Source organism: Batrachochytrium dendrobatidis (assembly GCF_000203795.2).
Source record: "Batrachochytrium dendrobatidis JAM81 unplaced genomic scaffold BATDEscaffold_8, whole genome shotgun sequence".
NCBI classification, from domain to species: domain Eukaryota; kingdom Fungi; phylum Chytridiomycota; class Chytridiomycetes; order Rhizophydiales; genus Batrachochytrium; species Batrachochytrium dendrobatidis.
The window spans coordinates 326061-339908 of record NW_006281106.1 but is presented as its reverse complement, the minus strand read 5'-3'; the positions used below and the strand labels follow the sequence as shown (position 1 = coordinate 339908).

At 39.8% G+C, this 13848-nt stretch overlaps 6 protein-coding genes across 6 annotated transcripts; 4 read left to right on the top strand and 2 right to left on the bottom strand.

Moving 5' to 3' along the window:
* Positions 1–12: 12 nt before the first annotated feature.
* BATDEDRAFT_12437 (uncharacterized protein) lies at positions 13–811 on the bottom strand (the record flags this gene model as incomplete). The annotated part of the gene is made up of 3 exons (XM_006679743.1): positions 13–264; positions 335–490; positions 545–811. Coding segments are annotated over 3 exons (675 nt in total), but the record flags the coding sequence as incomplete, so codon positions are not given.
* A 70-nt stretch (positions 812–881) lies between these two features.
* Positions 882–2754, top strand: BATDEDRAFT_89514 (uncharacterized protein; the record flags this gene model as incomplete). The annotated part of the gene is made up of 8 exons (XM_006680089.1): positions 882–899; positions 955–1341; positions 1400–1488; positions 1586–1618; positions 1686–2066; positions 2151–2223; positions 2310–2402; positions 2466–2754. 8 exons carry the CDS (start codon positions 884–886, stop codon positions 2597–2599), a joined length of 1206 nt encoding a protein of 401 aa, XP_006680152.1. The 3' UTR covers positions 2600–2754.
* A 279-nt stretch (positions 2755–3033) lies between these two features.
* BATDEDRAFT_19935 (uncharacterized protein) lies at positions 3034–4604 on the top strand (the record flags this gene model as incomplete). The annotated part of the gene is made up of 3 exons (XM_006679764.1): positions 3034–3396; positions 3575–3690; positions 3849–4604. The coding sequence occupies exons 1-3, from the start codon at positions 3039–3041 to the stop codon at positions 4602–4604; spliced, it is 1230 nt and encodes a 409-aa protein (XP_006679827.1). The 5' UTR covers positions 3034–3038.
* Positions 4605–5729: 1125 nt separating this feature from the next.
* Positions 5730–6474, top strand: BATDEDRAFT_37104 (uncharacterized protein). Its single transcript, XM_006679956.1, has one exon. The coding sequence runs from the start codon at positions 5748–5750 to the stop codon at positions 6114–6116; it is 369 nt and encodes a 122-aa protein (XP_006680019.1). The 5' UTR covers positions 5730–5747; the 3' UTR covers positions 6117–6474.
* A 196-nt stretch (positions 6475–6670) lies between these two features.
* On the top strand, positions 6671–10247 carry BATDEDRAFT_89512 (uncharacterized protein). The gene is made up of 10 exons (XM_006680088.1): positions 6671–6921; positions 7011–7212; positions 7310–8055; positions 8141–8347; positions 8445–8788; positions 8867–9072; positions 9141–9434; positions 9569–9858; positions 9920–9991; positions 10092–10247. The coding sequence occupies exons 1-10, from the start codon at positions 6778–6780 to the stop codon at positions 10107–10109; spliced, it is 2523 nt and encodes an 840-aa protein (XP_006680151.1). The 5' UTR covers positions 6671–6777; the 3' UTR covers positions 10110–10247.
* On the bottom strand, positions 10242–13163 carry BATDEDRAFT_89874 (uncharacterized protein; the record flags this gene model as incomplete). The annotated part of the gene is made up of 1 exon (XM_006679990.1): positions 10242–13163. The coding sequence occupies one exon, from the start codon at positions 13161–13163 to the stop codon at positions 10242–10244; it is 2922 nt and encodes a 973-aa protein (XP_006680053.1).
* Positions 13164–13848: the final 685 nt, after the last annotated feature.

The following is a 13848-nucleotide window of genomic DNA, read 5'->3' as shown; positions in this document are numbered from 1 at the left end:
TCTCGATGGTAATCAGTAAGATCTACGATCGGACATGGGTAAAGATGGCTGATGGATTGTATAGCCATTCTTTTCGTCTGGATAGATTCTTAAAACGATCAATTGAAAAAGACACAAGATGCCACCTATTGTATTGGGTATCAAGACAAAATTGTCTTGAATCTGATACCCAAAAGCAGTCCATAAGCAGCACACAATCAAGGAGATGCAAGTCATGGGTAATGAGATTAATCCAGTAGCAGATTTGAGTTGAATCACGTTTGCCTATACAGTATAGATGAATAAGTAGATGAATTCAAATGTTATATAGGATTCAGATTATAAGATGACATACCAGTGAGAGCAATGGAGCGCCATACATGAAGATGGAGAATGTGGCAGTTAGAAAACCATACTGTTTGAGCATAGCTGAACCTGAGACGAGATGAACATAGACAAAAACAAGATAAAGAAAGCCCAATGCAGTTATGATGGGAATCTGAGCATCAGACTAGAGTTGAGTTAGAACAAGAGAATCAAGCGAGTATCATGACAGTAATATTACCTGTCTGTCAGTGTATTTACAAAAGACATAAAGCGATACGATTGAAACAAGAATACCAACTGCATTGACGATAACCAACGAAGTGAGTTGAACTAATAAACCGTATCTAAACCATAGTGAGCAGTTGAGTAATGTGCAGACAAATGGGATAGTTGTAGCATGTCCAGTTGTTCCAGTTCTCATGTACAGTCGCAGTGTATTAAAGTTGGTCAAGAACATTCCCACAGTCAGCAGAATCGCACACCATTCCAGCAGTGTCATGAAGTTGATGTGCAGAAAGTCGAGTCTGGACAGTCATTTCATTGAATGTTTGAATTCAACTTGACTTGAAACTTGCTGATGGAGAAACTCATTGGTACGAGTCTGTGTTGAGTAGTCTTTGAATAATAACTAAATCCTTTTTGTATTAGTGGAAGCAACCAGTGAAACCAACACTGCTGATGACTGGAGTAAAATCATTCAAATATGCGAGCAAGCTGACCAGTCTGATGTCACTGCACGAGAAACCATTCAAGTTCTTTCTAAGCGAATCTTGCATAGAAACGTTAATGTCATTCTCTTCTCATTGACTGTTGCCAACTCGTTGGTTCAGAATTGTGGTGATTCAATCAAGCGAGAGATTTCATCCAGACCATTCTTGGATGCCCTGGTCAGACAGATTACTACTAATAAACAGTCTGTTCATGTTACTGTGCAGCATCGCATTTTAGAACTCATTCAGCAATGGGCTGATGTATTCCGTAACGAACCCTCATTGGATTATATGGTGCATATATATGAACAGCTTAAATCTGAAGGTAATCTTGTCTGGTTTATATGGTCTGTTCATCTCGTTTATACTGTTTTCAATTCCAGGCCATCAATTTCCTTCATTGAATTCAAAGCCTGTCATAGCAAAACGTAATCCTGACAAGGATCGCGAAGAGGAAGAGTTGCAACTGGCGGTAAGCGTTTACTGATTGTATCCATTTATCTTGATTCTTGTGACTCTGTAATGCATAGGAATCATCTCAAACTACTGACCTATTCTCATTGTTGCAGTTGGCTCTCTCTCTATCGTCTATTGATGACAAGGTAAGCGTATACATGTCATGCTTGTATTCTTCAATGCTGTATTGATATTCCCATGACTCGATTCTAGTCAAGAGCACAGAATTCGCAGCCTAAATCTGGACAAAAACCAAAACCAGTTCAGGTTCTATTTCAAGTGAGAGCATTGTATGATTTTCATGGCACAGAAGAGGGAGAACTTCATTTGACTCGAGGAGATATTGTTGACGTGTATGACTGCACAACATTCCAAGACTGGTGGAAGGGATCACTGCGTGGCATAGTAGGAATCTTTCCTGCAAACTATGTAGAAAAAGTTTCCAACCAAAGTGCACCTACATCAAGTGATGGTAACGCACAGAGTCCTGATGCCTATATTTTATCTCAAAAGGGATTTATTGGAGAGTTTCGCGAACGTGCTATGCGTGCAGATCCACAATCCAACAACTATGCTGAAACTGACAAACTGCAGGTAATTGAGCTTGTTGCTATACCCTGTCCAAACCATGCAACATTTTGAAAATTGGAATACTTTTTGCATATGAAATGGGTATAGAATGATTACCACAAAATATTGGAACTGCGACCACATGTCATTAGTGTTGCCAGCACATATCGACAAAAACAGGGTAATGTTACTTTACATGTCAAGCCTATATCTTGACAGAGTAGGAATACGATATCTAACACGTACATGCTATGCATACATGGTTAGATGACTTGACAGCAGTAAATGAGCGATTTGTTAAAGCAATGGCGACATTTCATTCGATCATGGAGGCACAATTTCGTGGACAAAACGGTCCTGGTGAGTTGTATTTCTACAACTGCAACAATTTAAACGTAGACTGATATATATACTGGTATATAGCTTATAATATGGGAGCGCCATCGTATCCTCAACAGTCATTTAGTCAACAACCTCCAGTAGGATATACACCCTATGCAACTCAAACAGGACAAGGGTATACAGTTCCACAACCCAACCAACAACCTCGATACTAAAAGTCGGATGAATTGAATGTGAATGCAATGGACAAGATTAAAAGGTCGTATTCACGTAAAAGCACTTGAATTTATCCTGCAGTGATGATTAAAAAATGGAGTATTTGAATTCTTGATGAGAATATGAACTTTTGAATAAAACCAAGTTTGAAGTACATGATCAACCATTTCATGTTGAATTAGAGTCAAGATTATTGAGTATTGTTTTAAACCTTTTTAATCAACAGATTCTCATGTTCATTCTTGTATAAAACAGCAACAATTCATTCCAATTCATTCAAGAATTTATTCCATAAAACAGTTTAATAAATTGTTTTGTGGAATGACTGACGCAGAAATCATTCCAAGCACTCGAGAATAAAGAGTTTCTACAAGAATATTGAATGTTTCATTTTACGTGAATACGCAATAAATGAGGTTATCAGATAATCCAGCAACTATGGAGAATGAAGCCCAGCCATTGCAGGACCCAGTCATGGCTCAACCCATCCCAACCACACAGTCACCTTCTTCCACTCCTATTCAACAACAGTCTCCTCCCATCAGACGGAAAATGTCCATTGCTGAGCGAGCCACTGCTGCCATCGAATCCCGGCTTTCTGCAAGCAAAGATGCTCTGCGTCGCACTTCCACCAGAGACTCTTGTCATAGCAGCAATGCCAACATTGTCAATGTCGGAACTGCCATGAGTTCTGTCAGTCCATCTTCGCTGTCTTATTCTTCTTTAGTGCCCAGCATTGATGATCAGAATGCCTTTTCTATGAATCCCGAAGACTATGAGCTTGGCCAGGTTATTGGTAAATACTTTTTGTTTCTGTGGCCCTCGCTGAGAACATGCAACGCCATGACTCGAGATTCTTGGTTTTTTATGTTCAACTTCATTTATATTGCATTCCATCAGAGTTGATTGGCCTTTGCTATTCGATCATGTATGGCTTCACGAATAAATTACTCAACTTGGACTTTAACATTTAGGTCAAGGATCATCCGCATCTGTGTATATTGCCAAGTATAAACCGCTGCAACGAGCCATCAGCATGAAAGTGATTGACTTGGATTTGTTTGAACGCAACCAGATTGATGAACTCAGAGTGAGTACACTAAACATTGTGGTTTGCATTCATTCTTGAAATCACATGTGCTCAAGACTCTTTAAAGCAACTCATTGACTAGAAGTTATGCAACCATGTTTGATTCAATATTTATTATCGTTACTAACATCGTTGATGTGACCAACTATTGTCATTAGAGAGAAATTCAGATCATGTCACTGTCAAAACATCCAAATCTTCTCCCTGTTTATGGATCGTTTGTCAATGGTTCAAAGCTGTTTATTGTCACCCCTTTTTTAGCTGGTGGTTCATGCTTGGATATCATGAAAACTTCATTCAAGGAAGGTTTCGACGAGGTTTCTATTGCTACCATTCTCAAGCAGGCACTACAGGGTCTCGACTATTTACACAAGAATGGCCTTATTCATCGTGATGTCAAGGCTGGCAACTTACTGATTGATAAAGATGGTCTTGTTCAGCTCGCTGATTTCGGTGTCAGTTCCTCTTTAATGGATGCTGGCGATCGTCGCGGATTGAGAAAAACGTTTGTAGGAACCCCTTGTTGGATGGCCCCTGAAGTCATGGAACAATCTGGCTATAATTACAAGGCTGATATTTGGAGTTTTGGTATTACTTCCTTGGAGCTTGCTAATGCTCAGGCGCCATACGCAAAATTTCCTCCATTAAAAGTGCTGATGCTTACTCTCCAGAACGAACCCCCAACTCTAGACCGTGACTCAACCAGAGGAAGATTCTCAAGACAATTCAAAGATATGATTGATATGTGTCTTAAAAAAGATCCTGCACGTCGTCCTACGACTGAAAAACTGCTACAACATTCGTTTTTTAAATTTGCCAAAAAAAACAGCTATCTTGTATCCAATGTTCTATCCAACATGGTTCCAATCACTGAGCGACAGCATTTGCATAGTATGTGGTCTATTCAATTCTGATGGATTCATTTGGCATCATTTTAATTGTTTTTGTTCGTGAACAAGATACTAACCCATTCACACCCATGATTAGAAATTCCGGCATTACAAGATACTGTGCATAGTAGTGATTCACATGAATGGGACTTTGATGATGCTTCTGAATCTAATCCACTATTGCTGTCTCAAATGGATAGTGCATCAGATTCTGTTTCAGATATACCGTCCAATTCCAACATATATACATCGCAGCCATCGTGTATGACTTCACACACAGCAGCAACTGCTTCAAGGTCTCTACAATCTGACAACCTTGCAGAATACAACCCATTGGCAGGTCGTGCAAAAGGTGTTAGTTTTAGAGAAACTCCAGCAGAATTCATTGAAACGCTTCCACGCAAAAGTCGCTTTATCGTGGATTCTCCCTATGGGGTTGTACCCTCTGCTGCACCGCAGGGGTTAGATAGTCCTTTGGAAATATCTTTACCAGATCAATGCAATCCTATATTGGATGAGCAGCCTCAATCGGCATCGATCCAGCCTTGTCTATCTCCCCCACAAACTGCATCTCAACAGACTGGATCTTCTCTTGCCGGGGCATTAGCAGCAGAGGTTAAAAAAGGTCGTTTTAGCGTGGTTGAATCTTGTGCCCCGGCTTGCCCAGCCAACGGCGCTCCCTCTGACCCAGCAAATGCTTGCTCTGCTACTGGGTGCACCACGATGGATTCTCGAGCTCTTTCAATGGATCGTAAAGCAAGCCGATTTGCTGTACAATGTTCTCAATCGCCTGTATGCACGCCTTTGACTCAAACTCCTGGGTCTCAGGATGCTGATTTCACGGGTGATACGGATACCACACAGGAACCTACTCGATTGGTTCGAAAACCTACAGGCGGGCACGCTTCCTATATAAATGGACAATCTTCCAATCAAACAAATGGTGCATCGGTTGCAACCAGTAATACAAACCAAACAGGCTCATTGGCAAATTTTGGTTCCACCGTCAGTGATAAACGCGGTCGGTTCCAAATCTCATCGTACGAGGTACCAAGTGCTACTAGTCCTGGAAACCCTTATAATCCGTCATACAATTCATTACCTTCAACTTTAATTTCTCCTGGTTCTCGTTTTAATCTATTGTCTGCTGCATTGACCCCTTTTCCTATGGATGGGACTACGGAAGAGCGTTTGGATGCTTTTATCAAGATATCCGAGGCACAGCGCAAACTCATTCATAATGTGATGCCCATTCTCACTCGCCACGGTTTGAACCCATACCAGAATTCATCGCAAGAAGCTGGTGCTAGCTCTTTCACTGCCAACCATTCACGGTCTGCATCCTATTCAGATGCAGACCGTGGCGCCTTTGTCCACCAAATGAATCTTGAATCCAAGCGAAATACTGCTGCTACTTGTGAATTGGAACAACGTTTGACAGATGCATTGAAAGAATTGAATGCGTTGCGGATTGAAAATGAGGAATTGCGGAAGACGGACGGTGCACTTTCGTCATCTAGATTACCACCTCCTTGATCTGATGTCCTTGTGACATGCTAGTAGACTTTGTACGCTCGCATTTCCAAGTGATTTTACACTTTTACCGACTATTAATTTAGCTGTTCATTGATACCATTTTCCCGACAATCTATTTGCGTGATATCTTGCATCATTCTATTTTATTTTCCTGCCTCTTGCTTATGATGTACAAGTTTGAGGTTTGCTTCTGATGCAACTTCACCTTTTATTCAAGTTTGACTAGGAACTGATCATACTCTTTCATTTTTCATACGCATGATTCAGTAGTTGATCCGTACTCCAAGTTTGCAATTTTGTAATGCATTGCCATACACAAACTTGCTCTTTTCCAATATAGTTTTATTCAGCACAAGCGATTATTTATTTTTTGAGTGCATAGGGTTTAAATATCTGTAACTCTGGACTGATTTTAGCAGAGTGTCTGCCAAGAAAAGTGGTATTATTTGGTGTTCAATATATACTACTTACAATGACTCGGAACATTACAGATAGTAGACATGCATTGCGTTGTACGGAAAGAGAAAGCGAATCCTTGAATGTCAAAAGGGATTCAAGCCATTAATCTAGTGATGTATGGAATAGAAAGTGCGATGGATTGAATCCATACTCTTTGTCACCAGTCGTAATCTAGTCAATTCAACATCAGATATTAAAGAATATGCCTTCAAAAACTGCTACAGTGTTTGTTATTGATGTGCGGATGGAGATGTCAGCGGATTGCCTCTCCAGCAATGCTAGTAATAAACCCTTAACTTGCAGAGAGGTTGCATGCCAATTGGTTGCTAGACAGCTTCAAGATCTTGTAGGTTTGGGCTATTTTCAAGTCATTCCTGTTACTATTCAAACCATCCATGAATGATCTTGTCTGATTGTATTCTGGCCATTTGTTAGATCATCAATGGTCGTAAAGGCGACGTTGTTTCACTTATTATTGTTGGGTCCGAATCAGCCGACAATCCTTTGGCTGTTGATGATCAGTACCAGCATGTTTCTATCTACAACTATTGTCATGAACAACTGTTTTGTATGGCTTCGGTTGATATGTTCAAGTTTGTGAGCAATGGATGTGTAGTTGGTGGTGATTATGGAGATGGTAAGTGTTGAGTCTCTTGTAGTGAATCAGTGATAAATCATCAATTGACTCGGTTTATGTAAAAACTCGACCTATTTCATGTACTGTTTGTATGTAGTGATGGATGGCATTATTGTTGGAATGCATGTTCTCGAGCTTCACTGCAAACAACTCCAATTTGATCGCCGTATGTTTGTGTGTGCTCATGCAGGAGGCAGTTTGGAATCTGATGGATATGAGCAAGTGCTTCACACAGCGACAGTAATGAATTTAGACTTTATTATGGTCGGATTCAACTTTCCTGATCCAGTCAGCATTTCCAATCCACATCTTGCCAATGCTACGTTTTGGAGAAACTTTACCTGTCAGATTCCTTCGTGTACTCGCAGCCAACCCAATCGTGTCTTGGATCCTGAAGAAGCATCGGTTGTATTGGACCAACTTAGACATCATCTTACTTTATCCGCGCCTGTCTACTGTGGCGATTTGACATTCGGTACCAAAGAAGATCTAGTCATTCCTGTTACTTGCTACTTGAAAACTAGTGGTGTCAAGATTCCTACATCAAAAAAGTTTTCCATGTTGGCTGAAGAAATTGACTCGGAGCTACGGGCTCAATATGGGATGGACTACGGCGCGGTCAAATTAACTAAAACGTACAAGTATGTGGATGGAAATGACAAAGATTCTGACGATGCATCTGAAAGCGATTCTGTAGACGCATCACATATCCATCCAGAGAATGTCATCAGGGCATATCGCTATGGCAAAGCAGTTATTCCTTTTTCGATTCAAGACGAGGAAGCTGCACAACTTCTTACCAAAAAATCCATAAAAATCATTGGGTTTATAAAATCAGATGCAGTATGTTTTATATACTATATGAATTCCTTCTGGGTTTTATTTTTGTTGATTGGCTTGTGTTGACTAAACAGTCTTTGTAAAATAGATTCCAAGACATTATTACATTTCAGGAACTATGGCTATTGTCCCAAATAAAGATGTGCGAGGCACAGACATCCAGTTTACTGCACTGCTTCAAGCCATGACCAAAGCCAATATAGTGGCTATTGCCAGATATTGTCGAATAAATAACGCCAAACCAAAGTTTGGAGTATTGATCTCGACAAAAAAGGGATACGGCCTATTCATTCAGGTATTTCTTTTGATTTATGCATTATTGTGCAGTTTCAAGTCCATTTTATAGAATGGTTATAGCATTTGAATGACCAACTTTTATATGGCTGCATTAGATTCCGTATGCAGATGATTTTAGATTTGTAGTAGCTCCGCCCATTGATGATCTGACTTTGGCTACACTGCCCAAAACTATACAATCTATTTCAACCGAAAGCAAAACGGATATGCTTGTTTCGATTGAGACCGAGGAGCAGCACAATAAAGAAAAGGATGACTCGTCCACCACTATTTCTCATCATGATATAAGCGACACATCATCCACGGGCCAGATTCGCTATGCACAGGAGCATGCTCGATACAGGGAAAAATTTCTTGCAAGAAAGGTTTCTCCACAACAAGCGTTTGATGCTGTGGATTCATTGATTGACGCAATGGATATTTCAGTCAAATCAGCAGGGTCGGTTTATCTTGATGCCATGAAAGGGTTTGAAATGTTGATGTATTAAAGATTTTGACTAATAATAATACTTTTTAGGACTTCGTTTAACCCAAAGCATGTCAGTAATCCATTATACCAGCGTCTGTGCGATTGTATCGCGTATCGGGCAATACATCCCAACTCGACCGATATTTTGCCCGTGAATCCGACGATTAAGAGAAACATGGAACCACGTCAGGAACTTGTAGAAAAGGCAATGCCAGCAATCGACCAGCTTCGTCAAGCATTTACCATTAAAAAAGGTACTGCAGTTTGAATTGAACACGCTCTATTTTAAAATGGATTTTAATTGCAGTGTGATACTGTATAGTTGTTGACGTGGAAAAGCCAAAGAAATCCAAGCATGTGTGGGCAGATCTTGCACGAGAAATGGTCAAGAGTGAAAATGCTGAGCCTACTGTAAGAGATCATCCAGCTGATGATACAGTTGCATCAGAAAGTACAAAGGCAAGCAGCTATATTGGCCAGCCATTGAGCTTATCTACTCATCCTGCCACAGTAAAGCATATTACCCAACGAGCTGTCGACACGATTTCGACTTTAGATCCTGTCAGTGAATTTCAATCAATGGTATCTCGTAGTGATGGAAATTATGTTGAACAAGGTATTGCCCACATTTCTCTGTTTGATCTATACTAAACTGTGGCGACTTTTCACATTTTTTAAATGGCTCATCAACTTTAAACTATCTCACAACCAAGATGAACAGCTCTAATTTTCAATATCTATTTGGTTTAGCCATGACGCAAATGTGTCACATCGTAAAAACTCTGATTGCAGAATCTATAGGACAGGCGTTTTATGCCAAAGCATTTGCAGCACTGAAAGCACTTCGTGTTGAGTGTGTTCGCCATTCCAATCCATCAGTATACAACGCTCTGATGCGTGATCTAAAAACAGAAGTGCAGTCAGGATTACTTTCTCGTGACCATGGTCTAGTATGGAAACTTATAGTTGATCAAGGAGAGTCGTTGATTACCCAGACAGAGTCATGTGTCAGTTTGGTTTCTCACCGTGAAGCTGTAGAGGTAAGACAAAACAGATACTGGAATCACTTTAAATGCGGCTAACCTTTTTATCAAAATTCAGTTTCTACAATACCCAGCACAACAGCCAGCGCTTGTTTCCCGCTCTGCTCGAGAAAGCAATACTGAGGATTTGGTAGGTGTTCAATCGATATTTATGCTATTGAATGTATGCAAAATAGTCGTGTTAATTCAATCTTGCATTTTTCTTGTAACCAACACTGATTTTGTTTCAGTTTGCTCAAATGGACTAAATTGTTCATAAAACCTAGCATATACACGCTGATTTTTACTAACGCAGGATAACAATCCTGATATGCCGTAGCAGAACTCTTGAAACACACAGAATTTGAAATAGTAATAAAGCATAATATATAGCTTCTGATCTACAGAACCCATTCAGGCCACTTTAATTTCCAAAAATCTATATAACATTTCCCTTGTGCATGCAAACCCTCCGCTTCAAACCAATTCCTCACAAGTTTGAATAGTTTTTCAGACGGTGGAAACCTCATTTGCTCCAAACCATTTGTCACCATTTCCAATGCTTCATCCATTTGTCTCCATTTGACCAGGATTTGAAAGTATTTCCACACAATCTGATCAGTGGGAGTATATCTCCATGCTGGTGTAGTGCCTTGTCGTGATAATAAAAGCGATACCGATGGCTTTGATTGATTGATAGATGAATCAGCAATGTTGGAGGTCACTATACGTTCCCATAAGCTTCGAGTTAGTTTTTCGCATCCATGTGCCAGACTCAGTATCTGCAGTGTGTTTCCAACAAATCTATCGCATCCAGCTTGATAATCTTTGACTTCCTGCTGTGTTGGATACCCCATCGTGCTGACATCTGGTGTTAAAACTAATATAGACAAGTCATGTATGATTTGAAATAGCTTTTGGTCTGCGAGATTTTGTAATAGACTCTTGATATGTGTTGGTTGGATTTGTGTAGGAAACAGCATGGTATAAAGAATAAACTCTGCCATAGAATGAACGTGTGATTGGGCAATAGGAAGCGTATTGAAACTTGATAGAAGCGATGGACGCATCATCACGGAACGATCGTTGTCTTGGGTCAGCTCAAGTGAAGAATTGCTTTGAGAAGCATCATATGAATGCAGCGGCAAAGACGATGAGTGGATTAGCATTGTATTCATTGCATTGAGAATATCTAGAGCAGGTATTTTTTGAAGTAGTATTCTGGTTTGTACAATCACTTGGCCCATCATAAACACAACATCGGCGTTGGACCAAGTCACAGCTTTAACTAATAGCGGCTGAATGACAGCTGTTTTGGGTCCTCGCTGCCGTGTCAATATCTGTCGTAGAATAATACAAATAGCATCAGTAGCAGAGTTCCAATTATTTGCCCGGACAAGTATTTCAAATACAAGCATATAAAAAGATAATTCATACGAAATAGGATTTCGGATAAACGTTATCGACACAACTCTTTCAAGCTGTTCTGTAAGTCTATGTTTGATACATATGCGTAGCAATGAAACAACGGTTACACGAAGCGGCTGAAGTCTTTCAGCAATCATCTTTTCAAAACAATCAAATGCCTTCATGTACCAATTCGTAGACAGTAAACCAGCTTGAATTAGCTGATGATAGACATGCTCGTCAAGTTTGAATCCGCAAGAAAGAATCATGTTGTAAACGCGCAGTGCAGCCTTATGGTTACTATTTCTAATATGCAAAGCCATCAATATAGTGTACGTCACCAAAGTAGGAGCATAAGACGTTCCTTGAATGTTCTTTTCAAACCAATCCAATCCATCTGACATTCCTATTGCATGCAGTCGATATTTGAATTCGATTGTTTCGGAATAGATGCTACGCAGTTTAAGTACTGAAATGCCCGACTGCTTTTCAAAATTTTGGTCAAAGTTGTCACGCATGGTATCCGAGATGTCAGGCGAATTAGAGAATACAACGTATTTAAAGATACTGTATGTGAATTCATCTGGACGGCAGTTATGGAGAAGTAGCTGTTCGAACCAAAACATCATAGGATAAAGCAATTTCCGCCGAGAATATCCATCCATTAGTATATTAAAAACCTGAACACCATAGTGATGCTTTCCCTGAATACGCTGATAAAAAAAAGATTCGGCCAGTCTCATAGCATTATCGTCAGCGCTTCGAACATAAGCCAAAAGCGTAGATGTTAGCATGCCTATGGTTGGAATAATTCCTTCTGATTCAGCCATGTTTAGAAATGCAACGGCGCCTGCACCATCTTCTCGGTCGGCATGAGCTCGTATAAGTAGATTATAAATATAATGATCAAACCGAATGCCAGCTTGAACCAACGTGTCTCGAAATGCATGCACCTGCTCTAGACTTCCTAGAACAACATATGCATGCAGCATTGACCGATAAACGTCCATGTCAGGCACCAGTTTGTATTTGAAAGAAACGTCATTAAATATCTGTTCAGCAAACTCTAAATCTTGTTTGAACAGGGCAATAGAGTCAATCATAAATGCATGGCTTTTTAGTATTGCAGTAGCACTATTCAGTTCTGCGAATGGAAGTTTTTCAAATAGAGATTTCGCTTTTGAAAATGTTGATGAGCTTGAGCAGTAGGTTTTTAGTAAATTAAGAGCGTCGGCGACTTGTGGGTTGCTTTTTGATGTTTCTTGTTGGTATTCGGTTACAGATGTGTGTAAACTATCCAAATGGTACGGAATAAAATTATCTGCTTGTGAAGAGTCCAAGGCAGTGAATATAGAGTGAGCAGCTGAAGGATCAAGACTGATTCCTTTCGATCGCATGTTTTGCAGTATTTCTGCAGCAATAAAAACACTTCCTCGACTAAGGTGATCTGAAACAAGTGTAGATAGCTCTGATTGTGAGGTTTGACCAAACGCTGCGTAGTCCTTGACAATTGACCGAATCGTGTTGATCAGTATTTCAGACTCGATTTTAGGTATATCTCTAGAATTATTATATAAAGTGTGAAAACGATCAGTTGCTTGGGAGTCTGCGGGTAAGGTATGATCAATGCTGGATGGTATAGAATGTGAAAGTTGTTTAGAAAGTGGTATGCGATGCTTATCAAAGAATTTCTTGATGTGAGCCAATCGAAGCTCATTGATGTAGCCTGGTGAAGCACCTTTAGCGAAAACATCGTAGATTTCATAAAGAGTTGACATGTGGAGCGATTCTTGATCATGAGGGCTGTGGGATGAAGGATTTAGACGATTATCCCACAAGGATGAAATGGCAAGAAACCTTCGCCATGCAATGTTTTCAGAATATTTAGTTTTTAAATTTTCTGGCATAGACTGCATAGATATTGACGATGAATCAGCAGAAAAATATATATTAGATGTGTTGCTGAATGTATGCGAGCAATTTATATTGGATGTATTGATGAATGTATGCGAACAATCTATATTGAATGTGTTGCTGAATATATGCAAACGAGCTAAGCCTAATGACTGCATTGATAGTGAACGTTTTGTACTATGCATGCTATGAATGTAGGAAATATTTGAAATGAATATAAATTAGTAAACATGAACAATACTTGGACAGATACACGAATGAATAAGCCGAGATTGACACAATAAAACAAGATCTATAGCAGTGGAAATTAAGTTGGATGCTTTCAATACACATAAATGAATCAACTGCAACTGAGTCAATGAAAAAACAATGGTTAAATCTATTGAATGCAACAAGTCGAATGATTACCCGTAAAGATTAAGAAATAAAGGCAGCCGATTTGAATACGAGCGTGGAAACAAAAGCAGATTCAAGGACTGTAATTGGCAAAAATTGACAGAAACCAACAAACATGACGTGGTAATAGTTGGCTGATGTGAAATGCGATACAGCGACCTGTACTGTGCTGCAGCTGGTGATTTTTGTGACAATATAATAGAAGTGATCGCATCTTGATGGAGAGCGCACATGAACTGCGAACACTTTTTATTAAAGGTACGATGCTGACGCTTAACATGTGGGATTGTT

What these genes read in the sequence shown, in the direction of transcription:
- BATDEDRAFT_37104 (XM_006679956.1), top strand. Translation starts at nt 5,748, where the DNA reads ATGGATGGGACTACGGAAGAGCGTTTGGATGCTTTTATCAAGATATCC.
- BATDEDRAFT_89512 (XM_006680088.1), top strand. Translation starts at nt 6,778, where the DNA reads ATGCCTTCAAAAACTGCTACAGTGTTTGTTATTGATGTGCGGATGGAG. An exon ending in GGTTTATAAAATCAGATGCA is followed by an intron (nt 8,056 to 8,140) that starts GTATGTTTTATA and finishes TTTGTAAAATAG; the next exon opens with ATTCCAAGACATTATTACAT. An exon ending in AGCATTTACCATTAAAAAAG is followed by an intron (nt 9,073 to 9,140) that starts GTACTGCAGTTT and finishes GATACTGTATAG; the next exon opens with TTGTTGACGTGGAAAAGCCA.